Source organism: Centrocercus urophasianus, unplaced genomic scaffold, assembly GCF_019232065.1.
Source record: "Centrocercus urophasianus isolate 14NV4802_14NV808 unplaced genomic scaffold, USGS_Curo_1.0 seq_34, whole genome shotgun sequence".
Taxonomy (NCBI): domain Eukaryota; kingdom Metazoa; phylum Chordata; class Aves; order Galliformes; family Phasianidae; genus Centrocercus; species Centrocercus urophasianus.
In genome coordinates, this window is record NW_024884911.1 from 4,618,157 (window position 1) to 4,646,090 (window position 27,934).

At 48.4% G+C, this 27,934-nt stretch overlaps 1 protein-coding gene and 1 long non-coding RNA gene across 7 annotated transcripts in view; one reads left to right on the forward strand and one right to left on the reverse strand.

Moving 5' to 3' along the window:
- Positions 1 to 27,934, reverse strand: part of RAPGEF1 (Rap guanine nucleotide exchange factor 1) — a 76,640-nt gene that overhangs the window by 3,695 nt on the left and 45,011 nt on the right. For 5 of the 6 annotated variants that reach the window (XM_042831052.1, XM_042831053.1, XM_042831049.1 and 2 more), the window contains 13 exons: positions 22,938 to 23,140; positions 11,217 to 11,309; positions 9,551 to 9,639; positions 8,145 to 8,256; positions 6,742 to 6,817; positions 3,878 to 3,962; positions 2,526 to 2,618; positions 2,235 to 2,420; positions 1,992 to 2,076; positions 1,690 to 1,784; positions 1,169 to 1,247; positions 934 to 1,035; positions 445 to 542 (listed from right to left, as the gene is read on the reverse strand). In XM_042831052.1, the coding sequence (XP_042686986.1) occupies positions 445 to 542; positions 934 to 1,035; positions 1,169 to 1,247; positions 1,690 to 1,784; positions 1,992 to 2,076; positions 2,235 to 2,420; positions 2,526 to 2,618; positions 3,878 to 3,962; positions 6,742 to 6,817; positions 8,145 to 8,256; positions 9,551 to 9,639; positions 11,217 to 11,309; positions 22,938 to 23,140 (1,396 nt within the window). The remainder of the gene's footprint in view (positions 1 to 444; positions 543 to 933; positions 1,036 to 1,168; positions 1,248 to 1,689; positions 1,785 to 1,991; positions 2,077 to 2,234; positions 2,421 to 2,525; positions 2,619 to 3,877; positions 3,963 to 6,741; positions 6,818 to 8,144; positions 8,257 to 9,550; positions 9,640 to 11,216; positions 11,310 to 22,937; positions 23,141 to 27,934) is intronic. The other variant, XM_042831051.1, reaches the window with a different exon arrangement.
- On the forward strand, positions 330 to 10,315 carry LOC122166918. Its single transcript, XR_006170903.1, has 2 exons — positions 330 to 446; positions 9,952 to 10,315. It is a non-coding gene; the product is annotated as an uncharacterized LOC122166918 (long non-coding RNA).

Consider the following 27,934-nt stretch of genomic DNA (forward strand, 5'->3'; position numbering starts at 1 on the left):
CCTTGCAGTGAATAGACCACAAAGAAAGTATAGGTAAAAGGTGTCTGCTGAAGATTCAGCCACTGAATCTTTCCTTTGCCAGTCACCCTCACTAAAAGAAAGTCCAGACATAAAGCATCTGAAACAGCAGCAGCAGGTGGTCTGAGCTCTGATCCACAGTTATAAAAGGGAATGAGATCCTCAGCGGTGGCAGCAGATGGAGAAAACCAGTCATCCTGCACTGGGAACGCAGTGTCACAAAGGGGAGCTGTGCCAAGGGCTGCCTCCCTGCTGCAGGACAGAACTGCTCCGAGAGGGCACGTGGGTCTGACGTGGCACAGCGACGTCATTTTAGATGTAGCACAGAGGCTAAGTGCTCAGCTGGGCTGACACTGCTGAGAAACCACGGAAGGAACTGCTGGAATGCACAGAAGTAAAGGCAGAAGAAAGGAAGCACCGACTCACAGGTATGGGATGCAGGGAGGTTCCACATCAGCCAGGGCTGCCCGGTAGGCGCGGAAGGACGAGGAGCTGTCGATCAGAGTGCAGTACTCAGCCAGGCCCTGCAGAACACAAAGCCCCCAGTCACCCCTTTATCTTTGTAACCTCTCTCCTGGGGAGTTGACGCCACCCTGCAAACACCACCAGCTCAGTTTGCTCAGTTTGTGTTCTCACAGAACTTCACTGCTTTCAGCTCCACCAAAGCTTCACTGCACAGGGAGGAAGCAGCTGTTCCCTCAGCCCGGGGCAGTGCTGGCACTCCTACAGCTGTCAGAAAGCCCTGCAGCACTGCAGGCTGCCAGCACTGTGCCATTACGCCCACTGAAGAGCATTCATCCACCACCCCTCCACCCTGTCATGCTGCTGAGCTGTTAAAACTCACCCTGCTGCTTCATATCACAACCACAGTTATCCTTTTTCCCCTACACATAAAAGCCTTGCGCTGTTCCTCACCTCTGAGGTTTGTTTCTGCCACTCCAGCCTTCGGATGGGTGCAGAATCCAGTGCAGAAAGAATGGCCAGATAGGAATTAAAATTATTCAGCTTTCGTAAGTGCTGTGAAGAGGGAAAATATACGAGTTACACAGAGATCTGTAATGCCTCAGAACATAAAACAGCTTTACCATCTGGCACGTCCCACTCTGCTGCTAAAGAACAGCATGGGTGATTCACAGCACTGAGCTGATACCTTCATGATCTTGATAAACTTAAGGAGCAGCCTCTCTCGGTCCTGGGCTTTCTCTTGCAGCATTATTATGGAACGGACCCTGGAAGAACAGAGAAGGATAAACTCACTTCAGCAGATCTCAGATTTCCTCTCGTTCCATTTACAAAACTGACAACTATTAAGCATGGATCAACCACACTGAAAAGTTTCTGATATCTCCAACTCAAACTGAGTGAGGAATAATTCCAAGGATGAGAACAGTGATCATTCAGGGCGCATTCGTTTGCAAGGGGAACGTTTGTTGGAAGGGCTCAGTGGTACTGGGTTATTCCTCCATGTTACAGTGCCCTCCAGAACTCATCATGTTATTTCTCTTGAGCTCCACCAAACTTGTATATCTACTTCCTGGCCAAAAATACACGTGTGATCCCACTTACAGGAGCCCAACTGCAAGGCATGTGCAATATGCAAGGAATATCCTGAGCTCTAAGACAGGGGAGGTTAGGCACGGCTCAGTGCCATGGGTGCTGTGAGCTCCTTACCAGTAGGACATGTTATTAAAGTGCTCTGTGAACTGCGTCAGGTTGGGGCTCTTCTCTTCATTTTGCTCTTTCGCCCAAAGCAAAACTTCTGGTATCTGCCCAGGAAGAAAAACAGAGGGGTGGCAGAACACCACACGTTATCATGGGATTTCTGCCTCAGGATTCCCAGCCACAGCCTGTGGCCGTGGTCTTTTGCTGACACAAGTTCAGCTGTCCTCTGCATTATGCTGGGAATACCAGAGATTGCAGAGGGATGTGTGCAGGTCTCTCCCTCTGCCCTCCCCCCATCCTTGTCTTCGTACCTCGATTTTATAGAAGAGTTCAGCATCCAGGAGGGTCAGCTGCTCGGCTATTTCATGACTGTGGAAATCATGCAAGGTCCCCGGCCTGCAGGAAAGAAAGATGAAGAAGAAAGAATATGAAAATGTAACCCGCTTTCTTTCCTTTCTTCTAGTTTAGACTGAGAAAAGCCTTGCGTCCAAATAAAAGGGATGCCCTGCTCCTGAGAAAGGACCAAGAAAATAGCCACATGTGTGCTTCCTCACCTGGCTGCCACCCCTCGGGCTGCAAGAGGTTTGATGGAGTTGGCATATCTCAGCATCTTCTTCTGATCCACTTTGTCCAGGATGTTTTTGCGCAGCACTCTGGCGAGGCTCAGCTCCCCGTTGCAGACCAGCCGGAACACCAGGTCCATCAGCAGCTTGAGGATCTCCTCTGTCAGCTCCACTAAGCTGAAAGATGGCAAAGCCAGGGCAGGCATCAGGACGACGAGTCCAGGACGCAGGTGTTGTTACAGACTGTGCAGCTCCCACCCCAAAACTATGAAGGCAACTCACCACAGCTCATCCACCACTCTCACCAGCACGAAGAAGGTGTTCTTACTGACTCGCTTCTTAAACGTATCTGGGAAGTGGCAAAACTTCTCATATGTTGGTTGCAAATTAAAGAATCAACCGCTAGAACAATTAACAGCTGCCCTGAGGAACATCAGAACGGGTATTACTCCATCTTGATTAAAGCTGGTGTTGAGTTTCTAGGAGATGGAGGACACTGCTATGGCTCTAATTAACATGGCACTGAGCTGCCACCAGGGATGCAGCAGGGGTGTGAGGGGGTCCTTGTGCCTTGCAAAGCTGATGCTAGCAGGGCAGGTGGACCCTCAGACTACTGCCTCTAAGGTGGCATTTAACGAGCTGCACTCCTCTACTGCCATCTCCCACACCAGACTGCCTCCCTCCCTCATCAGGTCTCCTAACAGATCTCAGACGTCACCTCCACCTTCCTCTCTGCCCAAATGGGGAGAGGCAGTGAAGGAGACAGCAGAGGCCGAGCACGTTTCCACCAGGTGCACAAATGGAGAGAGAAACTGCAAGCCAAATATCAAAGAGGGCCTGAAGGAGAGCCCCAGCCAATGCTTCCACCGACAGCTGCTCCCCAAGGAGATTCTGCAGTGTCCTTGGCAGCACTGATCCCAGCAGGAGAGAGGGAGGCCGTCCCTGCTGCAGATGGCAGTGATGAGCTGTGGCTCGGGGCAGGGTGACATCAGGCTGCTTTTGTGGTGGGTGTGAGCAGGAGCAGAGCTCACCAGGCTCTGGGGGTGACAAGGACAGAGCCAAGGGAGGCACTGCGTGCAGCGTGCTCAGCCTGCTCTGCGCTGCCAGAAGCACTAACACTCACACTGCACGTGCAGCCCTGGCCTCGTTAGCAGATACAAGCTCAGAGCTGGAGGCTAAGAGGACATTATCTTCTGTGTTGCATTTCTTGTAATGAGAAGGAGAATAGGACTTGACAGTTTAGCCATCGCTGGTGTTAACCTACATCTGCCCAAGCAATTCTCTCAGCCCCTCTGAAGGACGGACACACGATCCCCATTCTACAGACCAGAATGGACAAACAAATGACAACTTCCCCAGTTCTGTACAGAACATCTGAACTGCTCTTCTCTCCTGCCAGGGCCCCCAGGACACCACACTCAGGTCCAGCACTCTGCTTCCTACAGACCTGCCCTGCGGCATTTCCTATTTGTAGGCAGCAGAGATGAAGGAAGTGCTGCTCAGGGCACCTGCAGGGCGATCACAGCACAATGCTCTCAGCAGGTTTGTGACCAGCCAGCTCACCACCAGCTCCCTCCATGACGACTGCTCTGCTCTGCTCCCTGGGGCGAATTGCCATTCATGGAAAAGGATATCTGTACTGCAGCTTCTTGATGAGCTCTTCAGGGGTAATAAATGTCCTGTATGTAGTCAGGAAGGCTTCACAGTACAGCACCAGATCTACAGAGAAAGACAAGGAAGCCTCAGTCAACTCTGCCTGCAGAAAACAAGGCTTCATGTAAGACTGAATCCAGCCTCACAGAAAGAGGACACCGACACAGACACATTTTGACAAGGATGAGCCGTACAGGAAAGTTGTGCTGTTGTTTCTCACCAGCAGATGGACCCTTAGGCACAAGAGCAGGAGCTGCCCTGTCCCCTAGGCTGGCTCCCATTTGCAGTACTTCAATTTGCTTTCAAGCTTATGCCACCACCAAAGGGATTGGTGAAACACACCTGTCTGTGGGACAGGAACTGTAGTAACAGGTCAAATTCAAATGTGCTGAAAGCCCTGGGGATGCTTTAAAGAGAAGATTTGACAATGAGAGGTGGGTGCCTGCTCTGCCTTTACTGCTCAGCCAGCACAGAGCCCTGCAGAAGACATTCACTTCCCTCCTGAACAGGAACACTCATATTTCAGTGTGATGGCTTGGTGCTGCAGCCTCTCTGCCCTCGCTGTATTCCAGGAAGTCTGCCTCAGGGCAGCGTAAATATCTGATTATTTTCAACCAAAGGAGTAAATTGCACAGCAAAAACTGACTCTGCCCCGTGTGTGACCCTGCCACGACACGAACGCTGCCATGTGATCAAAATGGAAGTTAATTAGGCCTGATATCAAACCAAGCTGTGCTGCAGTCAGCATCTGCAGTGGGATGGCATGCTGCCCTGCTGCAACCACTGGAGAGGCTCAGCAGCACCCACAGGGGAAGGCTCTTGCTGGGCCTGCCCAGGCTTGGCTGTGCACGTTCCACCAGGACAGGGAGCACCCCACACCCACACCCACATGTCAGAACGTGAGCCCACTGTGCAGGGAAGGGTGGGAAAGCAGGGAACGGCGTGAGAGCCGTGCGTCGCTACCTGCAGTGCTCCTCTTGGCAGCAGCCTCACAGAGATGCTTCTTCCTCGCGCTCTGAAAGCAGAGCGTGCTGCTGGCTCTTGGCTAAAGCGATCAGATGTAAGCTGTAAAGCTGGAGGCTGGGTGGTCATGTCAGGGGTGAGCCCTAGGCTTGCTCCAGCTGTAATCCTGCACTCGCACGCGGCTGCGAGCACTTAACTGACCATGGATTTTGATCCCAAAGACCACAAGCCTCCTTTCATCCCTTATTCCATTTAGCTCTTTTAGGAAACTCAAATGGACAAGAAGCATCATGCAGCAGGGCGTGGTGTTGCATTTATTCTGGGTTCCCATCTGCCCAAAAGGCAACGTGAGGTAATACAGCTGGTCTGCTCTGGCACTCAAAGCTGCCAAGAAATTCATCTTTAAAGGAAAGCCTCTTAACTGTACCCCTCTGTGCTGTTTGGCTGATTGATTTACAAGCCCTGAATTCTTCTCATTGTAAGCTTAATTCATTAACCCTCTCAGTCACCCAAACACTGGGTTAGCATAGCACAAATTCCTCCGTGCTCCATTCAGATCAGCAGCTTGGCAGAGCATGCAAGGCTGAGCTGTGCGACTGCCCTGAGAAATGCACCGCTCCCCCCCTGCCCATCCTCTCCCCCTGTCCTGCTGTGCATTCAGAATCCTGCTCTGCTTTTTCCTCATCTCGAGAGGTTCTCCACAGCCTCACTGCCTGCAGCCTCCTCTGAGCTCCCCATTCAGGAACTGGTGGTTGAGCACACATCCCTTTGTCAAGTGGTGTCTTTAAACACAGTGGGGAAGTTCTTCCAATGTGATGCTTGTTCTGGAGAAGAGCAAGAGCAAATCAGAGCTTCTCTATTCCAGTTTTGGCTTTTGTACATGGGGCATTTCCATTTAGATTTTTTTTTTTAATGTACTTATCTAACCACAGGGCAATGAATTGCCTCCTTCTCTCTAGTATGCTCCTAACTTTGGTCCTCTGTGCCTGGATTTGATGCCTGACGTAAATAGGGAAATATATCTGCCAAGGGAAGGATTTTCCTGCTAGCTGAATGGTGCTGTAAGTAATTGGAAACACCTTATGCTACAGCATAAGAGCTGCCATTTAAAAATGCACATGAAAGATATCTCCCCTTTGGCTATCAAACCTCTAAAATATGAGAGCTGAGTGGTTCAGAGGGTTAGAACATTTCGCCTTGCATCCCAGGAGATAAGGAGATCAATTCTGGTTAAAGGCCATCAGCACAAATGCATTTGGCAGATTCAAAATCACTCTCTGGAAATGCTGCAACGACTGTGTGTGTCACAGCTCTCAGAAAGGAGCTGCTCCACGTGGGTGGTGACTGGGGCTGGATTGAGAGTGGGGCTGTAACAAACAGAGCTAGGAGCTGCCACCCCTGGCTCTCTCCTCCACATCTCATTTCACATGCAGTAAATCCCCTCCCTGCCCTGGTCTAGGGGTAGTGGTACAGAGCTGGATGAGGCAGTGAGGAGGGGGTGGCAGCAGTGCCACCAGGCTGCCTGATGGCCACGGGTACAAAAGCCTCCATCACTTCTGCACTTTCAGAAGACAACATCTGCCCTCAGCAGGCCTGGAGACACTGTGGCAGCAGTTCCACTGGCTCCAGGGCCATGAGGAGTTAATTCCAGCCCTGCTGTTAAATGGAATGACCAGGCGCTTATCCAGCTTACCTCTGTTTCACCAAAGATAAGCACAATCCCCCCTGCAACTCAGGGGATGATTAATGCAGAGCTCTTCAGAGCTGGTCCAGCAGCAAGAGTCACATCGTAACTGCTCACACCACAGAGGTGCAGAAGCCCAGCAGCAAAAGCCCACATCAGGTCATACTCCCCAGCTTTGTTTCGGGGCATCCCCTGTACCTTTCCTGTCGGTCTCCGTCGCATGCACCAACAAAATATCTCCAGATCCTCCGCGGACATCAGGCCCATCATCTCCCTGCAGTGAGAACAGAAGTGCTTTACACACAACCCAAGCTCCGGTCTGGTTTACCATCTCTGGGGCTCAAACTCAGCACTGACTGGCAGAGCACACACTGTTCCTGGCACTGTTTGCAGCTCAAGTTGGGGCACGATCTCAAAGCGCTGGGCTAATCCTGGAATTTGAGTCAAACATTTGGTGTCCCAGATGAGGATTTGGGTCGATTACCACGCAGGGCCTTTGACTCCTTAAAACCAGGCTGTGAAGCACAGTGAAAGCTGAACCTTCTGGCCACAGAAGAATGAAGAGAAATATCCCAGACTCCCAAATGCTCCCAAAAGACCATTAACAGAACAGCAGCTCTGTGTGAACTGTCTCAAAGTGCAGGATCATGTACCACAGTGGCTGTGGGGTGAGAGGTCGTGCATTCAACTTGCATGCCCCTGGAACATCAAAAACCTAGCAAGTTAATTCCCTAATCTGGAACTATTTGGCTGGAGGTCACCTGAAGCAATCCAATAACCAGGAGCAGAAGAACAGCCCTGCTAACTCCTTGACCCCTGCCTCATTGCTTTGAGAACATCCCTCTTTTAGCTCCTGCTATTTGCAACTGAAAATATGCAGAACTCATCTATCAGTCAGCCAGTGGTTCCCACGCTGCAGGAAATGGGGTGCAGGAGCAGTACTCTATTGTTTATAATATGCAGACCATAAAGGAAGAAAAAAGGAAGAAAAAAGTTAAGGGCTGATGCAGATCTGCTACTCCAAAACGATCAGCAATGACTGTTGTTTTTGTGTGTTTTTTTTTTTTTAAAGCTGATGGAAATATTCCTGCAGGTCAGACTGGAATCATGCTTGGCTTCCCTTATCTAAACCTGTTATTTTAATATGCAAAACACTGGAAAAAAACCCACAGACTTGCAGCCATTGAGCAGCTATTTCTAAAATGTGAATTCAAGTGACTCTCTGGCAAGACACATAAAATACTACTTATGGAATCAGCAACAGCTTCTCATTCTCTCTCTCAGCTGCCCAAAGAACACTTCTAAAGTGTCAGTAAATGACAAGTTCTTTCTATTGTTCAGAATAGCCCCTGATAAATCTGAAAGCTTCAAAAGCTTGTGTATTCCCTCAAGCTGCATGAAAAAACAGCTTGGTTGAAGAGCACAGTAAGCAACGGTGTCTGGGAATGCACCCAAGCCAGAAACAAAGTCATTTCTTACATTGGCTTCTCCATCAGCAACGCAATGTCCTGTTTGGGAAACATGCTAACCATGCCTTCAGAAAACCAGCTCTCAGTAGAATATAAACCAAAGAACATGAACAACACCCCGAAGGAGCCCACCTCTTGCTTCAGTGTTAACCTAGCCATAATTTCACTGTGGTCGATAAGGGAGAGCTCATCCACCTCTTCCTCCAGCTGTGACGATTCCAAAGCATCTGGTGACTGCTGCTGCCTGTAAAAAACAGGCAAACAACCATCAGTGTTGTCGTCCATCTGATGATCGAGGTGCTGAGTCCACCTGAGCTCTCAGTGAACAGATCCTCACTAAGTAGCAGTAAGCACACAGAAGGCCTGGAGGTAAAGCTTTTGCAAACAAGCCTACAGGTCTAGCAGTAATTCTGTTACTTTGTGCACCACGTGAAAAACAAACCAACCTTTAGGACCTGCCTGGATTTCTGGCACAAAGGATTTTACCATGCCCTGCATGAATACACACACTTTCACATCTCCTTAATTCACCAGATTATTAGTGCACACAAATCTAAGCCCTCCCTCAAATGTACAAAGACTAAACATGCTCCAAATGCTGCTGCTATGGGCTGTGATCTGACAAAAAAAAATTATATATATATATATATATACATACATATACTCTTTCTGCAGGAAGATTTGGCATCCTGACCACTTTTTTGGTGCACATTACTCCACAGACAGGTGCTCTTGCACCTGGGCACTTTCTCGATGCCTGCATTCATAAGAAAATGAAAAAAGTGCACATCCCTTACAGCTTTCCTCAGGCACAGGTCAGAATTTGGTGCAACGATCTGCACTGAGCTTTGCAGAGCACTGCTGTATTGCCTCCTTCACTGCAGGGATTAAAACCCTCAAACCAACTGCAGAAAATAGGAGGAGGGAAGTTGACTGTCACACACAAAACAATGCTGTTCTCTATTTTTGCCTCAGAAATGCAATTGAAGAGCAATCTCGAGCAGCAGGGAAGCACTCACTCCACTCCTACTGAAGCCCATCTGTCACAGCCTGCACCTCTTCATTTACATAGGCAAATGATAGCTAAGAGCATTAGAAGGGATATAAAGACTCCTGCTCTGGGGCCTCTGCCAGCCTTTAACTAGCAGGGTTAGGAAGAAATTCCCTTCTTGAAGACTATTTCCCAGCAGTGACACAGACTTTTTTCACGTTTCCCTGGAAGCAGGAGGGAGCAGCCAGTGTCTCTGACAGGACTGCCAATTAGATGGCCTTGCAATGACAAACACAGGCTGCATTAACCCCTACTGGCTTGCTGAGTTAACTAATGACATCTTGCCTTGATCCTCCTTCTGCAGTAGGATCCCACTGCTCTGCCACTGTGCAAAAAAACCCAACTGAATAGGCTTAAAACCTGAAGGGCTGGGGGCAGAAGAGGCAGCCACAATGAGCCCTAGCAGAGGAAAGGGAGAGAGGAACATTGCTGGTGCTCTGCACACCTCCAAGCAGGGAAGCAGCTGTAACAGGGGAGCCAGGCTCACCTCTCAGCACCATCTTTGCCTTCCTTCCCCATGGCACTGCTGTTTGAAGTGGAGTCTTTGGAATGGCCGTCTTTGACAGAGGGAGATTCCTGCAAAGAGAAGGAAGTTTTTCATTTTTGTCCTGGATCCTGCACCACAGCCAAGCCTGCATTTACAGTCTTACTGCCTCTAAACGGCTCTTTGCTGTAAATTCCTTCAGAGCAGTTAAAGACTGATGCAAGTTAATGCCAAATGCCAGGAAAACACAGAAGTTAATTAGATAGGAAATTTGGGACCATCTCTGGAGACTAGTGCAATTAGTATTGTTTGCCTTTAACGTTGTGAAATGATGCTGAAAGTTACAACACAAGTCAGCTGTTGTCTTGAATTTTAACTCTCTCATTGCTTTTTTTTTTTTCCAGCCCTTACTGTTGAAATACACTTGCCTTCTGCTTTAATCAGAATGGACACAGCCAGCTCCAAGCTCTCCAGTTTCAGTTCCCCTCTCAGTTACAGCCCCCAAAAGACCAGACTGCCTTGGGGAGGGGGGGATGCAAAGTGCCTTTCCTACTCCCTTCTCCTCCATCAGAAGAGCTCACACAATGATGGAACGCTTCCACTTCACAATTCATGGCTGTGGAAATGAGGCTAATGCAAACAAGCAGAACCACCCGAACACAGCATGGAACAGCAGGTGGACAGCTCGGAGAAAATAGAGTTGCAGCACTTTAAATTAGCCGTTTATTAAAGAGAGAAACAGCCATGAATGGCAAATGGGGATATTAATCTAACAGTGCTGGAGTTCAGAATTATTGAACGTCATGCAAAGCGAACCTTGGACATTCCACCTACTGAACTGACAGGACTGAAAGCACCTCTAAACCTGCCCAGCTTTGGTGGGGAAGGTGCACCGGGGAGCTGAGATTTGTCAGCGCCTGTGGAATTTCTCCAGGCTGCATCTATCTGTAAAGTCCTTTGCTTCCAAGTTAAGAATCAGTTAGTGATTGCCCAGAGGGCTGGGGCTGTCCTAATGAAGGGGAATGATGGGAGCACCGTCTCCTGGGATATTTAATGCCAGCAGGGATAAAGGTTTTGGAAACATCCTGCAGATGGGCCACTCTAGGTGAGGGCTGGCAAAGGGAGCAGCACAAAGCTCAGGGTGACACAGCAGGAAGGTGGCACCTCCCTGCCATGGGGTATGTCCCATCTCAAGGCAACAGCTCAGATAGGAGGCTGGAGGGAAGGAAGAAGCAGTGCGTGGTTACGGTGCTGTTGATCAATCATTTCGTACCCAAGTGGGGAAGGAAAAATAAGAATTAAAAAAGGGGAGCACAAGGCTTTATTTATTGAAATAGGAAAGCCAAAGCGATTACAAGAGTAAACACAGACAGAAGACCGTGCTGGTCAGAGTGCAGCTCTCTAAAAGGGAACCTTACGCAAGCAGCTCCAAACAAACAGCAAAGCACAAATGGGCCACAGAGGAAGGCAAAGCCATCCCTCCATCCTGCCGGGGCTCTCAGCATCAGAACAGGAGGCCACCGAAGCCTGCAAGCCAGGAGAGGGCAAGCGAAGGGACCACCAGCAAGGGGACCGGGCACCCCGGGGTGTGCAGGGGCCGGGCCACAGTGTGAGCTCAGCATGCACCAGGCAGCCCCTTCCCAGAGCGTGGCCTCTCCCGGTTACTTACTCCTCCAGCATGAGGGAGTTCCCCGTTGCTCTGGCCAGAGGAATACAGATTGACGTATTCACCCTCACCAGCCTCCTCACTGGCGTTTTCACTCTAGGGGAGACAGGATGAAAGGAAATACGTGACGGTGCCCCTGGGCAGCGTTGGCTGGTAGCAAGCACTTGCGCCCTGCGGTGCCATCACCGAGGTGGCAGCCCGTCCTCCAGCTGCACGTTCCCAGAGGTGACCAGACCGGAGTTCTCAAGGACTGTCCTGAAGGCCCTGAGCTGCAGCAGGACAGCAGCAGGCACTGCGTAGCGAGAGCTGCTATGGGAGCTGTGCAGGTGCACAGTGCACATGAGGACATCCAGCGTGCAGCTGTTAAGCGTTCAGAGCCCGAGCACAAGCGCCATTGTGCCGCTGCCAGCCCTGAGGAGCCAGGCTGAGCCAGACTTGAGGGCTGCTGGGTGCTTACAAGGACTCAAAACAACAAAGATGCAACAGCAAGGTCAGGTCTAAAAGGTGAAAAACTGATTTCTGTGGTGTATGTCCCTCTTCTCAGTACTGTGAAGAGGCAGAGTTGAGGTTCTGATCCCATCAACCGTAGGTTTTGCAACACACAGATGAGAAATCGCCTTGTAAATGAGGTGCTTAAAGAAGTAACCTGCCTACTGGCCTGCTAAACCAACCAGGGACCTTGAACTGAGGAAACAGCTTTCAGCCCAACTCCAGCACTGCGTTACACTTTGCACTGAGTGCCAGCAGTGCTGGCAGCTGGGGACAGCAGAAGCCCACAGAAAGTAGTGGCTTATGTAAGGAGAGTGCAGAGCTGAGCTAAGTCACTGCTCCTGGGGCTCACCAGGGACTCAGGGAGCAGGAGAGCAGAGATGCAGCTCCTGCAGGATGTGAAGCACTGCTGGGAGCCAACCTCACCAAGCACTCCTTTACCTTCCTCTGATTTGTATCACAATTGCAGGAAGCTATAGCAACTTCTCTTCCTCTCCCCTTCACCAGCATTTGACATTTTATGTTTCCAACCTCTCAAACCTGTGGGGTTGCTCAGATTTACAGCCATCGTTTTTGTACAGAAAACTCTCTCTGCATTCACACGCAAGTTTGGAAACCAAATCACAAGTATTAACACAAGTGACATTCCTTTAAAACAAAAACAAGCCCGGCCTTGCGTTAAGGTGCACACGATCACCTCTTTGGATAGTCTCACCGAAGGCGTCTGCAGAGAATCAGTGAGAGAGGTTTCAGAAGGAAGGCAGACAGGAGCACTCCCGTTAAAGCTGCTCTCCTGCGAAGAGGAGTTTGGCACATCCCCAGTGCTGGGAGACGGGCTGGCCGTGGCTGGCACTGCGAGGTCAGAGCTCGGAGACGGGTGGACGGGCGGAAAGGGTGCGGTGGAGCAGGAGGAGGAGGTAGAAGACAGGAAAGGAGGTACGGAGACTTGGTTGTGAGGCACAAAGTCCTGCGAGTAGGACCTAAACACAGACTTGTACTACGGGGACGCAGAGATGCACAACACAAAAACATAGAAGATGGGAAAAGGAAGGAGACAGACAAGAGAAAAAGTGATTAGATCAGCAGCAGCTTAGCAGTGACAGCACAAGGTAATTCTAACAAAGGCACCTCCGTGCCCACAGGCAGCCCTGAACAGAGGCAACCTTATTTTCTCCTCCACGTGTTAGAGCAGGAATTGTTACCTGGGCGGGCAAGTTTGATGGTGAGGTGAGCCCTTCCACAAACAGCAGCCCAGGGCAGGATGGATGGTGGCAATGGGGTGATCAGCACGGAGGGACACCAGGTGCTGCAGCAGTGAGCAACAGAGCACACCTGGACAGCACCAGACTGGCTGAAGGGATGCGAAGGTATACAGAAACCACGGCTCTGAGTGTGCTGGAAGCATCTCAGCAGGGAAAAGCACTCTGAGGGCTTTCTGCTTTGCTGGGATTTTCCACTGGATCCCAATTTAAGATGCCGTTTGCTCCAGCCCTGTAATTTAACAGCTACTGTGTCAAGACCGTTCCAGAATACACAGTTCACAGTGAGAGGTGACTGGATTGTGCCTTCAGAGCAGCGCTGAAGGACAAAGGAGATTACAGCAGTAGATGCTTTCACTCCTTTCCATCTGAGAAATACTGGGAGTAAAAATGATAATTGCCCTCAGGAGCCCTGAATTCCTTATCAAACCAATCCTTTAATGCAGTGCCTCCAAGAGTCAGCTGAAGAGATGAAAGAAGATCATCTACATAAAGCTTCATTTCACCATCTCTCCTAATCATCAGATTACTGTTCTGATAATATTAAGCAGGGTGCAGTGGGAGTATGCTGCGCCAAGAAAAACATGAGCAATCCTCTGCCTTTTAACATCTGGTGCTGGTAAGATGTGCCATCAGGGTGACTACAAAACAAGAACAGAACACAGCTGACATCCACCAGAAAAATAAATAATGAAAAGACAACAATGCTAAACCTGCTGGAGGGGAGTTTATCTTACAGCTTGTAGAGCTCAGTCACTAGTGAGATCTGAATTGTAGCCCTGTGGACTAAGGAATAACCGTGTCATCCCAAACCCAGGCTGAAATACAGCTGTGGAGCTGTGGTGGTTGCTTGGAGCAATATCACAGAATCAGAGAATCACAGAATGGCCTGAGTTGAAAAGGACCACAATGCTCATCCAGTTTCAACCCCTCTGCTGTGTGCAGGTCGCCAACCAGCAGCCCAGGCTGCCCAGAGCCACATCCAGCCTGGCCTTGAATGCCTGCAGGGATGGGGCATCCACAGCCTCCTTGGGCAACCTGTTCAGTGCCTCACCACCCTCTGAGTGAATAACCTCTTGCACTACACAGCTCCCAAGCAGCTCAGCTTGCTGAGAAGTGACAGAGTAAAGGAAGAAAGGGAAACAAAAGCATGAATTGGAAAATTCAGGAGAAATGAATTAAATTGATAAGAACCAAAGCTCGGTCCATCACCCGCACCTTGCAGCAACACCCAGCTTGGCGGTGGTATTTTTCTCCCTTCTCTACAATATATAAGCTTAAAAATCTGAACTGAGAATCGCCTCAGGCTCCTAGCCTGGGAACAGAAGCTTCTCCACTACAAGCAGGAAAGGAAACAAAGGTCAGAGGCCAGACTTTACCTTCTACCAGCTCAATCCTCCAGCTCCCCTCCGTCGTGCTGCAGCTCTGGCAGCGCTCCCTGTGCACCCAATGCAACTCACGGCCATAACACAGAGGAGCAGAGGGAGATGCTTTGGAAAGAGAGCTTAAAAGACTACTGAAGAATAATCAAAATGCAAATCCCTACCACATGCCTGTGGCTAAAAGGAGACGGGTGCTAGGGCAGGCTCCTCTCTCTTCCTGCCCATTTCTTCATGGCTGAGTAGCCCTGGCTCCAGGGACACCGTCTGCTTTTGGAGCTGCCTCAGTAACAATGACAAGTCTAATCTCTGTATTTACTTTCTGCCTGGATAAATGCTCTACATTTATTCATTTTCACTTGCATGGCACAAAACACTAAATCCCTGGTAAGACTCTGGGCTCATGACATCATCTTGGCTCAGCAGATTCATTATGCCTCCCCTGTCTCCCTGGTATTTCATGATCTCACTGGCGCTAACATGCCAACTAATGCCCCAAGTCCCAGGCTCACCCCTCAGAAAAAGAACAGGAGCAAAGTGGATGGAGCACATGCATCTCCCACCAACACACTGCAATGGCTCTCGAGAACTTGCTCAGCAATCTGCTGCCCCAGCGATGAGACCCAGTGTGATCCACAAACAATCATTAAATGATGCAGGCATGCTCTCAGCTCGCTGCTAAACGAAGGGAACAGCACAGAAAAGCCTTTGGTGTGCTGGCATTGATTAGCCAAGCTGTTCTCAACTTCCAGTCTCTCAGCACTGTTTGCATGTCGCAGAAAGCAGCCAGGAAGACCCCTCCTTCCTCCTGCTCAAGCAGCCCAGGAATTCCAGCTATGCAGCCATGCTGGGACAAGAGCCAAGAATGCAGCATACTTTGAAAGTGGAAAAACACCCTGCGGTGGAGATGAGGTCCATATGGCACCATTCCTGCTGTGCCCACCCAGCCCAGCCCAGCCAGCAGCTGCAGCAGGAATTGCTGCCATGGGGTCTGGGAGGTGCACCACCCTGAGAAGCCCTATCATCCCATAAAAGCCAGGCTTATTTTGGGAGGGGAGAGTCCATTCAAGACAACTGTTGGAATGAAACCAGTCCTCTGCCCTCCACAAAATCAGAGGCAACAGTTTATCTTAGAAGCAAATCAGCGCTTGTTTTTTCTCTGTTTTTTTGCAGGGTCAGCAAGGCCTCAGCTATGGCTGCACGACCTCCAACTCCATGACTTTGCTTTCAGCAAAGAACTTCAAAATAATCTTTGAGAAGCTAGAAAGCAACCAGACCCCTTGAGAAAAGACATTTTCCTCTTTCCAACTGCTGTTAAGTCTCCCGTCATGAGGGATTCTGACCTGCGACAGCAAATGGCCAGCACAGGGAAGAAGAGAGAGCAGGAAGAGATCCCTCCCCTCTCCCCACTGAAGCAGATTTAGATAAAGCTCCATCACTTGGGAAGCATTTCCACAAGGAGCGCTCTGAGTTCAGAGCAATCTCCTGGGAGCAGCAGGAAGGCAGCCTGTCCAGACCTGACAGTTTACATACACTGAAAGTAGCGTGGCACACACAGCCCTTCCAGAGATGGCATCTTTCAACATCTTCAATTTGCTGCCTTTGATTGTTTGTTTCAGAACAGCCTTCCATCATTAAGAGGGGCGTTACAGGATGCCCCAAAGGTCAATGACGTTAGGAACGTTTATTTGGGTTAGATGGCAGGAGATAAACACTCTAACAGAAACCTTACTCAACATCCACTCGGCACTGGGATCAGGGAGAAAGGGTGTTCATAAGCAGTTGCTAATTGTAACAGCAATCTGCATCCTAAATTCAGAGCTGAACTCAATCAAACGGTTGTCAGAGCATCTGAAGCATCAGCAGCCACAGTTCTTACCTTTTAAGCAGGGCCTTCTCTGTCACCCTACTGACTCCTGCCAAATTAACTGCGATCCTGCCAGACACTCCCAGATCAGATAGAGCACCCGACTCCCAAAACAAGAAGCTATCAGAGGAAGGGATCAACCTTTCAGGTTTCCTCTGCTAATGCTATTAAGAGAGAGACGTGGCAGCGCGCCAGAACTGAGTGCCCTATTTCTAACAGGAGAGAACTATGTGCACAAATACTGGGCACTGTATAAAGCTACACCCTAAGAATATAATTACACAGACAACCATTGGAAAACACTTCCCATCTCATGACACAATTCTGGGCTTCCAGGTACTTTTGCTAATGAGGAAGGAAGTGCTCCTACAATGAATGGGTGGAAACACAAGCTGCCAAAAGAACGGCTTCAAGCGCTGCCACAGGAAAGGCAGCAACTCCTCCTGCTTGAATGCTTCTCAGCACAGCCTCTGACCTGGTCACACGGCTGATCTTGCTATTTTTAAAGAATGGTCAGCACAGCAGATGGATGCATGAGGTTTTCTGTTCCCTTGGGAAAGGCTCTCCTGGCTTCTGTATGAGAAAATACAAAATCCAAATTTCTAATTAACTGGAATGCAGTGAAAATGGGTGGGGGGAATGAAAACATTGGCAAAACTTGCTGATCATGCTATCGTGCATCTCTCCTGAAACTATCAGAACTCAATCTGATCACAACTACAGCTTCAGCTCCTGTTTACCTTGTAAGCAATACCACCATATCTAGCAGTCAGATCTTGCAAAGGCAGAGCATGGAGATGAAGGCAAGGCTCCTAAAAAGCCATACAGAAACTGTGATATATGGCCTAGTCCCCCCAGGGGACTGCTTCCAGAGGCCTCCACAGGGACAGGTAGTGTAAAATAAACATAAACCACAGGGGGAAGTGACTTTCACAAGCAGGATTAAGTGATGTCAGTACACAACAGCACTATTATCCCACATCAACCTGCAGTGGGAACAAACAGAAATGCAGAAGGAAAACGAAACAGGAAAGGCAAAACAATGCTTAACGCTCAAGAGCTGGTTACATGGATGCAAAGCTTGTTTTCTCCTTTTCTTTACTCCAAACTAAGGAGCCAAATCCTGCTTGGGACAGAAAGGAATCAACACACTGTGTTCTCATGGTCCTGATTTCATAATGGCTCCCACCATCAAACCAATAAATGAGCCAAAATAACTCAGCCCCTGGTGAAGACTGGAGCTGCAGTCTGGGCAGCAAATGGAACGGAGCTACAAACTGAAGCAAGGCAGGGAAAACATGCAGAGCACATGTCTGAATGGCGAGCATCTTTAAGCACTTATCTGACCCGCCTCTTCTCGAGCAGGCTTTAATGCACACACAAGGAAGAAAAGCAATTGCTGTGAATTTTCTGTGCATTTTCTCAATCTGCTGAAGATATGCGGGAACAAGTGAAAGCAGAAGTGTTGAATTAAGAGTTTTCATAAGGAAATCACTTGCACCTTCTGTTGGAACTGGGTGGCCAATTCGGCTCCCCAGAAGTTTACTGGAAATGGTCCTTAATGTAAAGGAAAACAAAAGACAGAACAGCATTTTGAGAAAGGTAAGATGTTTCTCCGCAGTGGAAATACAGCCAGTTTTCCACTGGTGGTGGTTTCATGCTTCAGATGAACAAGTACACCCCTTGTTTCAGCAAAGAAAACTTCCTTGCTGTAAGTGAATGAAAGCCTTTCTGCAGTCTTTGGTGGAAAACGTGGAGAGATAGCAACGTATCTCAGTTCCTGACTGATTTTTTCTGTCAGTGCAGTTCCCTGCTGCCAGGAAGCCGGGAGATTTGATTCCTGCCTCTGGGACATCTGCCCAGCCACCTCCAGTCAACAGCACAAGGAGCTGAGAAGGGAGGGAGGTGATCTGCTGTAGAGAAACTACTGCAGACAGTTACCAAGGTGGATGCTTCCCTGCTGCACCTCTTTCCCCACTGTCCAACAAAATAAGGCTGCTTTCAGAAGAGACGGGAAGGTGGAAATCCCTACAATGCTCCTGATACAACCCAGTTGTCCCAGCAATGCAAGATTTGATGGTGTGACAGTGGGGAAGACGATGCTGGACGTCCTTACAGTAGCAGCCCATGCTATGAATGTGAGCCTTGCTGCCACAGAAGCCAGATGTGAATCAGAGCTGACGAATGCCGGACCCAACCTGGCAAAGCGACAGGGTCTGATCCAGTCTCTCAGGACCTGCCTCAATCCAATACAAGCTATTACCTGTGAGACAATTTCCCACAACGAAGGGAAAAGAATGATCAGTGGGCAGACAGAACAGTGGTGGCTCCTGGACTGCAGCAGTGGCTGCAGCTCTGATGGGAAAGAAAAACAAGTCAGGATTCTGGAAAATAAATTCATAAATTACAAATTAAAAGTAAAGAACCCTGTCTGAAAACGATGGTTTTAAGCCCTGTGAAGCAACAGAAAGGAGCTAGCCCTTTGTGCACAGGCACAGGGGGCTAACATGCAAACCCTGCCATAGGCTCAAGCCTTCCTGCTGTCTTCACGTGAACAGACTGACACAGATCTAGTGGGCTGCCCCTGCTGTCCATCTCCACTGATGATCTGGGTATGCAGGAAGGCAGCTCCTGAGCTGGCTGTTAGGGAAAGATGTGCTCTGGCACCACCCCCACTGCTGGGAGCAGTGGATAGCTGATGCTCAGCTCTTACCACATCTACTGCTCACCATCAGCATTCACTCGAGAGTGGGGAAAATGAAGACATGAGAATGACAGGAGTGCAGTGCAGATCACAGCAGCCTTTGCATGAAACAATCATTACAGGCAATGCCCAGGAGCAGAATGCAGGAAGGGTTCTGGTCCGGCTGAGTGCAGAACGCAGGGTGTCACCCTGGGAGGGATCCAAGCCTTAACAGCTGTTTCACATTGCTGTCTCATTAGGGATGGGGAAAATGGGATAAACCACGGTTATAGTATTACATGGGTCAGCTATGAAATATGTAAGGACATTGGTATTTTGCAGCTCAAAGACAAAGAGACGCTGTCAAGTGAAAATAGCATTTCTGCCTGTCACGACCACGAGACTACCATTATTTGAAGGCATTAATTAACTAAGTCATCATTTTTAATTCAGTTTACTTTCTTTGTGCACCTGACAGCACTGCCCAACTCATACTTCAACCATTCATCTTGCCTTCACCAAATCCTTGCAGAAGTGAGTAAGGATTTTCTAACATGATTGTAGCATTTCATCAAATAATATATTCAGAATAACGTAGTCTGAATCAAGATCAGAACAGTTCAGAATGGTTAAGTATGCAGTAACCACTTAAATCAGGACACTTCTAAAAGTGGAAGTGCCCAGGTATTTTTAGAACGTTACAGTATCATATTTATAGCCTCTCAATTAAAACAAAACCAGTGACACGCTTTTATCTGGATTACAGTTCTGTGTAACGGAGAACTGTACAGTTAAGAACTTTTGCCTTAGTTCAAACCTTAAAACTGTTTTTTCCACACACTTATGCAAGCACCAACCTTCACCTTCCCAACACCTCAGCTTCCCTGCTCCCAAGGTTATGCCACACTGCTCCCCCTCATACCAAAGGAAGCCAGCAGCTTTCATTCACTGCATGTGAATTAACACACTCGTCCCTGAATACTTCCTTCTTCAGGCCCGGCACACAGCTTCACTGTCATTTTTAGAGAATGAGTAAATGTTGAAATGCAGTGACGGAGTGGGAGGATAGTTTTCAAATATTCAGTATTAAACTAAAGCACTTCAGAGTTTTCCCTGCTCTTGCCTGATAACACCTTCTCCAAAATCAGTGTAATTTACAAAACATCCACGTTGCTGTTAAAAAAGTCTGTTCTCAGCTATCATCATGCAGGCAATCAGAACACAACCAGACAGTTCTACATGCAAACACTTCCCACACTGCTGAGCCACTGGAATTCCATGGTTAGATTTAATTTCATTACATTAACACTCTGTTGTTGCTACCATTTAATTTAAGCAGCTGATCATACATTTAGGCAGTGCTGTAAGATTATTCTTATTTCAATTTACATAATTTTCAGCTCCTCCTGTGGTTCTGACTGCTCATCAGTGCAACTCAGAGATCTGAGCTTGTTTGGGACCACGGAGATGCAAAGAGATGCAGACAAGCAAATATGACATGAATGATGTGTCAGAGGCCATTTTCTAGGAAAAAAAAATTAAGGAGCCATATCCACTGTTCCATGCATTTGGCTAAATCCATCTATTTCAAGGATGGCATCTCGTTATTCCTCCGAAGGCCAGGCTCACACAGCAGTACTTAATAGGCGCATTCGCATGGCTGGCGTTATGCAGCAGAACAAAAAGGCTGTGCAGTGCCACCGGCAGCCTGGGGGTGAGCAGGTCAAAGCAGAGTGCCTGAGCACCCAGGCCAGATCTCCTCCCAGCCCCAACACAGACACAAAAACCACATTTTCCCTGTATTTCAGTTAGCAAGATTTGCACCCCGCTTTCATCACCTGCCTTACAACAATCGAGTTCAACCTTCCCTCCCCCACCGTAGAACCTCACCCAGAACTGGCAGCATTAGCACAGGGCTTGCAGATGAGCATTTCATCACCAGCACAAACACACACACAGGTTACAGAAGCACGGAGAGCAACTCACCGAATGCACAGGAAAGGAGCTGTGCCGGTTGAGAAAGGAGTTAGAGACTGACATAGTGAGGCCCTGAGCGGCACCGGTGTCCTCGGGGGTGAAGGGCACTTTAGTTTGCTGGACACAGTAGGAGACAGAAGGGAAAGAAGAGGCAGCATAGGAGGCCTGCTGAACAGAGGGGGAGAAAGCAAGAGACAGGAGAAACAAAGAAAGAAAGCACAGAAAAGGCTATGAATAAAGGGTAAGAAACGCTAACTGTAAAACAACGCATATAATGACTTGTTAAGCAAACAGCTATTCATACAGTTCATCAGAGCCAGACAAACCGACGTGCCTTTCCTGAGCTCAAGGGGTGTGTCGAAAATCACAGCTCAAATCTTCTTTGTTTCACAAATCCCTTAAAAATAAACAGCCCAAGACAGCTGTGCCAGGGGGAAGCATGATGCTGCCCCTTCTTCTCCACGGCACCAGGGGCAGATGCCCACAGGAGCAGGTATGGGCAGGAGCAGCTGCCCAGCAAGGAGCTGCCCCTTTCAGCTGGGCAGCAGCTGGCTCCTGCAGATTAGCAGTTTTTTGTGGTCTTGTTTTTTTGGCCCATCTGCAGATTGGAAACTTGAGACTGCATAGTGTGGCCTGTAGGGCTTCACAGGTGCTGCTGAGATATTGCTTAACAGGACACCCAGCAAATTTTCAGTCCAATTCTAAATGACAGATCGTTTGCACAGGAGAGAGATATTAGTCTGCAAATAACAAATACTATCAGGAATTTCTCCTGAATTCCACTACGGTAAGGGCCCAAGGGAGGCCAAGCTGTATCTAGGCTTTCTCAGCTCTGTCCTGTTGAATATAACATACACACATTTCACATACAAGCTATGAAGCTTGCAAGAACGGACTTCCTAATTATTATTTTAGAGGAGTCCATCCAGCAGACTTCCTCGCTGCTGGAGCAGCTGATGTCCCCATGATTTGCTGCTTCAGAATCACTCAGGGCACTGTGAGCTGAGGAACAATAGAAGCTGATGGCTTTTCCAGTGATTGCTGAATGAGCCATTCTCTGCTTGCATCACCTTCCCAACTGGAGATGAAGGCAGAGGCACAAGGCTGCATTTTAAGAAACCTCTGCTTCAGGGGAACTGCAAGCAACACCTTGATAGCATCAGCTTGCAAAACTAGGATACCTGACAGGCAGAATGGTGACATCTTGGCTGCCCAGATAATGATTAAAGGGCAGCAAAGAAATGCTTTGCTTCCATTGACAAACTGCATAATACTCGGTTTACTCCAGTTTACTTCACCAGTTACTTTATCTCGTCAGGACACCTATCTGAGCCACAGGAATGTAGTTACTGAATTCCCAAATTAGACCTCTGTGTAGCTTCTCTGATTTGATTAAAAAGTAACCCTGGGGCAGTCAAATTTTAGCACAGATAACATGAGGATGCATTGCGACAGTTGCCATCCTAACAGCAAGAGCATGGCCCTGCTCCTGTATTTCATCCTGTTTTCTTACAGCCATGGCCAATCTAAGTCAGGTAGCAGTGAAAAACAGGTAAACTCCTGAATCACATACATGGACTAATGTAAGGAAAACATGCAAGAGTTAAATAATAGCTGTACCAAAATTCTGTGGCTTTGGCAAAGACGGAGCCACAAAAGCAGTGATTATGTTTGAATGGTTATTATCAGTGGCATCCTTGACAACAGTTGCAAAACAACATTGGGAACAACAGAGCAGCAACTTCTTCAAAACCATGCTGCCCAGTGTGTCAAAATCTTCAAAGTAACAGACATTACATGTGTCTCTAGTCTGGCACAGATTCAGCTCTGCCATGTGGAAGATGAAATCTCATTTTTAGGGGAAGAGTCTGAACGTAGGGTTAGAAAAGAACAGAAGAACTCAAAGTAGACGATGAAAAATGCCTAAAAACACTTAATGAGATGGCAAGGAATACAACGTGAACAACATCAGTGAGACCCCCTCCCACAACCACAGCCTGTCAGGAACAGGAGCAGCAAACACAGAGCTGCTCCAGGAGGGGCTGGGAAGGGCACTGTGGTGTCACTCACCAGCTGCCGCTGCTTCGGAGGGAGAGCAGGAGGGGGTGCCAGATCTTGAGAAGGGTCTAAGCTGATAAAGGAGTCGTTGAAGCCATAGACCTCCATGAGGTGCTTGTTCTTCTGCTGGTAGATGTGCTCGTTCTGTGGGGTCTGGTAGAACATGGATGGCTGTGGCTCTGAGTAGTCCTCTACAAACTGCATGTACGCCATCACTGCAACACAAAAAGTCACACTCAGTGCTCCTGGCCCGTGTGCTGCAGCTATCCTGCCACGAGCAGGCAGAGCGCCTGCCCTGAAAATAAAAGAGGAGTAAGACCATGCTGCTCTCAGCTGCTCTCATCCAGGAGCAGCAAGGTATCTGCAGTAACTCACACAGCAAGCTGCTGTTCACCTCACAGAAATGAATTTGTGAATGTCTTCTTCTGCAAGCCAGTGCACAACGGAAGCCGTCACAGTGCACAAACACGTTTGGCAACAGATTTGCTTAACCCAGTGAGGTCTCCTAAGAGGGACCAAGGAGCATGATTCACCTATTCCTGGGCCAAGCCCCCTCCCTCATGTAGCCCATGGCAATCCAGAGAACACTGCTCAGCAGCTAATGCTCACACTCACCAAAAGAAAGAATGACTGCAGTCTGCTTTGTAGGAGGTACAAATCGTCTTGCACCTCAATAGCAAGTAACTCCTGTGCCTATAATAAGTGTCCCATCTATAGGCAAACTGCAAGCTCTCTCACTCTAGAGATTGTGCTTTCTCCATCCTAGCAAGCTGGTGAAATTCATTGGAGAACACCCACCTGCAGCACTGGGCACACCTCCCTCCGCTATTTCTATGCCACTGCTGGCACAACAGACTGATCTCTTAGAAAAGTCATTGACCACGACTTCTTTCTTCCTCAGCTCAATTCCAGCATCCCCAGCTCTCTCCCTTTCCAAGGCATCTTAGCACCTTTAAATTTGCAAATGAATGCAGCTGGTTCAAAAGCATTTCTGAGATTCGGTTTGACAAAACTATTAAATGGGATGAAGCCTTATTTCGTGGACCTTAGCATCTATACAATATCCTCCAAAAATCTTCGAAAAAGTCCCATACAGGTCTGTCTATGAAGATCTGACAAAAGATTTGCTTAACATTTTAATGTGGAAGGAGAAGGAGATCCAGCATCATGGAAGGATTACTACAAAACCCCAGAATTATTAAGGGACAGAAATGTATTTAGATGAAAAATACATAACTTTCATCTATGGATCTGAGAACTGGAACAATAATTGTAATTCATTGTCATAAATAAAACTAACCAGGGACTTGCAAATACGCTGTCACACACAAATTACTCTGATCATCCATCCCCTCCTCCTGATAAGCACGCAGTTGTCAGGCTTTGTAACTCTGGTCATTAGGCAGCAATTATTCAGCTCCTGCTAGCATTTCAGTTGCACAGCCGACATGAATGGATGATTTCAGCGAGAGCTGTAAATACAGCCATCACAGCGCAGTATCTGGGCATTGTGAAGCTGGTTCCCACACTAGCTCCAAGGCAAAACCTTCTGTTCACCTGCCAGGCAGGCCAGCCTACTGCAAACAGGATGCAGCCGTGCAGCGTGCCGGCAGGAAGGACCCGCTCTGCACCTGCCATGTGCACCTTTTTACACATTTCCTTTAGTGCTTTAAACTTTGCTTAGAAACGGAGCTAAAGCAGCTGCCCCTTCCCACCCAATGACATCCCTCCTCCAGAAAACCAAATAAAAAAAGGAAAAAAGCTCAGGAAACCCCAGCTGGTACATTTCGATCCCGAGCGGTAACACCTGCTGTCCCCATCCCATGACCCCACACCGTGCTGCCAGAGGACAAGCTGCCCATGTCCCACAGCACTGCAGAGCTCTGCCAAAGCTGCTGCACTCCTGACCTTCAGCTACACCAGCCCAGCTCCTTTTCCTCCCCCAGTCTCCCCCTGGCTCCCCAGCACCACACAGAGATGTCAGGCACCATCCCTGGTGCTCAACCCCTTCCTTTTTGAAGGCAGAACTCCAACTGCACACACACATCTCAGTGTGTGCTGATGTCTGCTCTCTTGCTTGTATGAGCACTTACATATAAGCCAAGTCCAAGCTTACTCCACTTTCACACAGCATCACATGAATTCTAAGACCTAGCAGTAAAAAGATGCTTTGCCAACATTCTCTTCTTTCTTTTCTGAAGGTGTATTGGTGCAGATAATACAGAATTACTAAAACACTAAAGCATCTGCAGTTGACTCCAGTATTCCCATTAATACTTGTGCCCTGAAAAATGTCTTAGTATCACACAGCTGCTTTGCAGGATAAGTTCTGCACACATCTTAGGAAATATATTTCCCTAGTGGCAAAAGTGAACTAAGGATACAGGTCCTTGGAGAAGCATGGAGGACAAGAGCTCGAGGGAAAAGATCACATTTTTAGAGCTCATCAACTTATTAGGACAAAAGCCAAGAATTCTGGCTTGGCAGCGCTGCTATAACACAGCTGACACTGCTAGATACAGACCAAGCCTTCATGCACAGTTATCTACAAAATCTGTGCTGCACTTACTGCTCAGATCTGAAGACATCTCAGGATCAATAGCTGGGAGTTGCTGGGTTCAGAAGTTTGTTTGGCACTACAGACTCAGGAAGTGTTGGTGAAAAGCACAGCACATTAGATGTCTGCGTAAAACTGAATTACTGCAACTCAAGGTAGTGAGCCTGAATGCTGTTGAGAGCCTTAACTCAATCTGGAAGGGAATAATGAAGAGCTCTTTTATCTCTGCACTTTATGAGGCTAATGCATCCCGCTGCATGGCAGCTCCTGTGCCTTGCTTGTTACAACTAGTCCAGGGCTGTGGAGTGTGTTTCTGCCTCTACTCTGTCTTCACCTGTTTTTAGGTGAAGCAAAAACCAGCTGGGATGGTGAAATACCAACCTGGCTCAGCAGCAGAGATTGCAGAGCACAAATTAAATAGACACCAATAAAATGCTGCCAATCTTCAGCAGGAGGAAGGCAGCAGGACCACTCCTGAGATGGCTGTTTGCGAAGGCTCTCCTCTCCCCCCCACTCCCTGCTGTGGTTTCAGATGAGGCAGAAATTTAAAAAGCAGATGGGAAATTACATCACCAGCTCAGATCAGGCTGCATGCCCTGCAGCAATTCTGCAAAGAGGGAGGGATGGGGGCTGCAGCCTCCACCGCGAGCAGCTGGGGTGGGGTGACAGTGTCTAAACAGCACCTCGGGAGAGAAGGGAGGAGTGAGACAGAACCTCTCCCACCACGGCACCATGTGCAGCTTAGGTCAGCTCTCAACCAAGGCAGAAAGTACTTGAAAGGAGGGAGTGAAAAGAATAAAAAATAAATAAAAAAATCTCTGTCTGCGGCAAGGAACACCTTCCCTGCAATCTGCTCGCAGTGCTGTGGCTGTCATTTCTGAAGGAGCTGAAGCTGCTCAGGGATTTCTAGCACACATCAGCTCTGCCCACGTGATGAAAATCGCAGGTGCTGCTCACGCTGCAGCAGGAGTCAGCCAGCAGTGCTGTGGGAGCCCTGCAGCCTCAGACCAGCGTTTCCTGGGGTCTGCGAGGGATTCTTGGAACGTTATCAGCAACAAGGTATATCTGCAATACCAGTAAGGCACAGTAGTCTCTGATGAAGAAAAGCCATCGCAGGTCTGAGCCAAACTCCTGGTGCTGCCTGCGTTACAGCCAGCCCCACACAACAGCGCTGGATTCATGCGCACAGACAAGGGCCAAAGTAATGGAAATTCTCAAGCTGCACCACGCGTCAACTCACTGGAGAAGTCAAGGTCGAACAAGCCAGTCTTTGCTGTCACCTCTGGGAGGAGAGCTGTTTTTCAAAGAGCTCCCATTATACGCTGGCTAAGCCCCGACTGCCCTCAGCGTGGTTCCTGCAGTTGAATACTGGCTGCTTACAGGGCATCAGGCTGCATTTTGTCCCCAGTGACAGGGAAGGAAACGTAAGTAAGTGCCTCACCACGGTCTGCAAGCTGGCTGGGGGCAGGATCTTGCTATTTCTGACTTCAGGCTCTTCATGGCAGAAGCTGATCCCTGCCCATGTCTTGTACAGCAGGAGTACGATGCTCGTGCTCAAGCAGATGTCTGGAGTAATTTGCCCTTAGCACAGTAGAACAACAGTAACTCACGCCCATTTAAAAGGTTTATCACTCCCCTGTTTAAATTATAGAGACGTCAACTCTTGGAGGTCCCTCTGAGCACAGATCAGAGCAAAACACACGGTTAACTCAAGGAGGATTCACTATATACTATTTATGAAAGACCAAAGTATCAGCTGCAACATTTCCTGACAGCTACCAAAAGATGACCCACAACAAAGGCACTACAACCAAGTCATCTCTGCAACAGCTCTGGATCTTTCTAATACATTCATGCATCTCTTCAGGGTCTCAGAAGTGTGCTGGGGCTGTGGAAGCAGCTCTGCCTCATCTACATGGTTACACATGAGGGTCTACACGTGTCAGTCCCTGGGCCAAAAATTCCTGGGCACTACCACAGTTTTTCACTGCCCTTTTTGTGTTGAAAACAAAAGGAAAACTAACAACCACAGATCTCTGGTGTGATACACTGCAGAGTAAAGCATATGAAACAAGTTCTTAGTGTCAGAAAAAAGCCATTACAAATTTGCAGCAGTCAGGTATGAGCCCAAGTACTCTACTGCAGGCTTTGTAGCAAGGATGTTTAATCAAAGCTGTGGAGCCGCCAACACATCAGGTAACACGTTCTCCCATTCCTTACAATGCAATCTGATCAATCCTCTGACATCTTCTGATAGTGCCAGATGACAGCTAACTCTATTCTAACATCAAAGAAAGCTCACTACAGGGCTTTGCCACTTGGGTTAAAAGTGTGCATGGACAACAAAAGAGAAGCTGGCATCTAAAACTTTTTAAGTAATTGCTTGACTTCTCATATAGCAAGAGGAAACGAAGAGATGGGGTTTAAAGAGAGAAGTAAATATCCTAGGTCT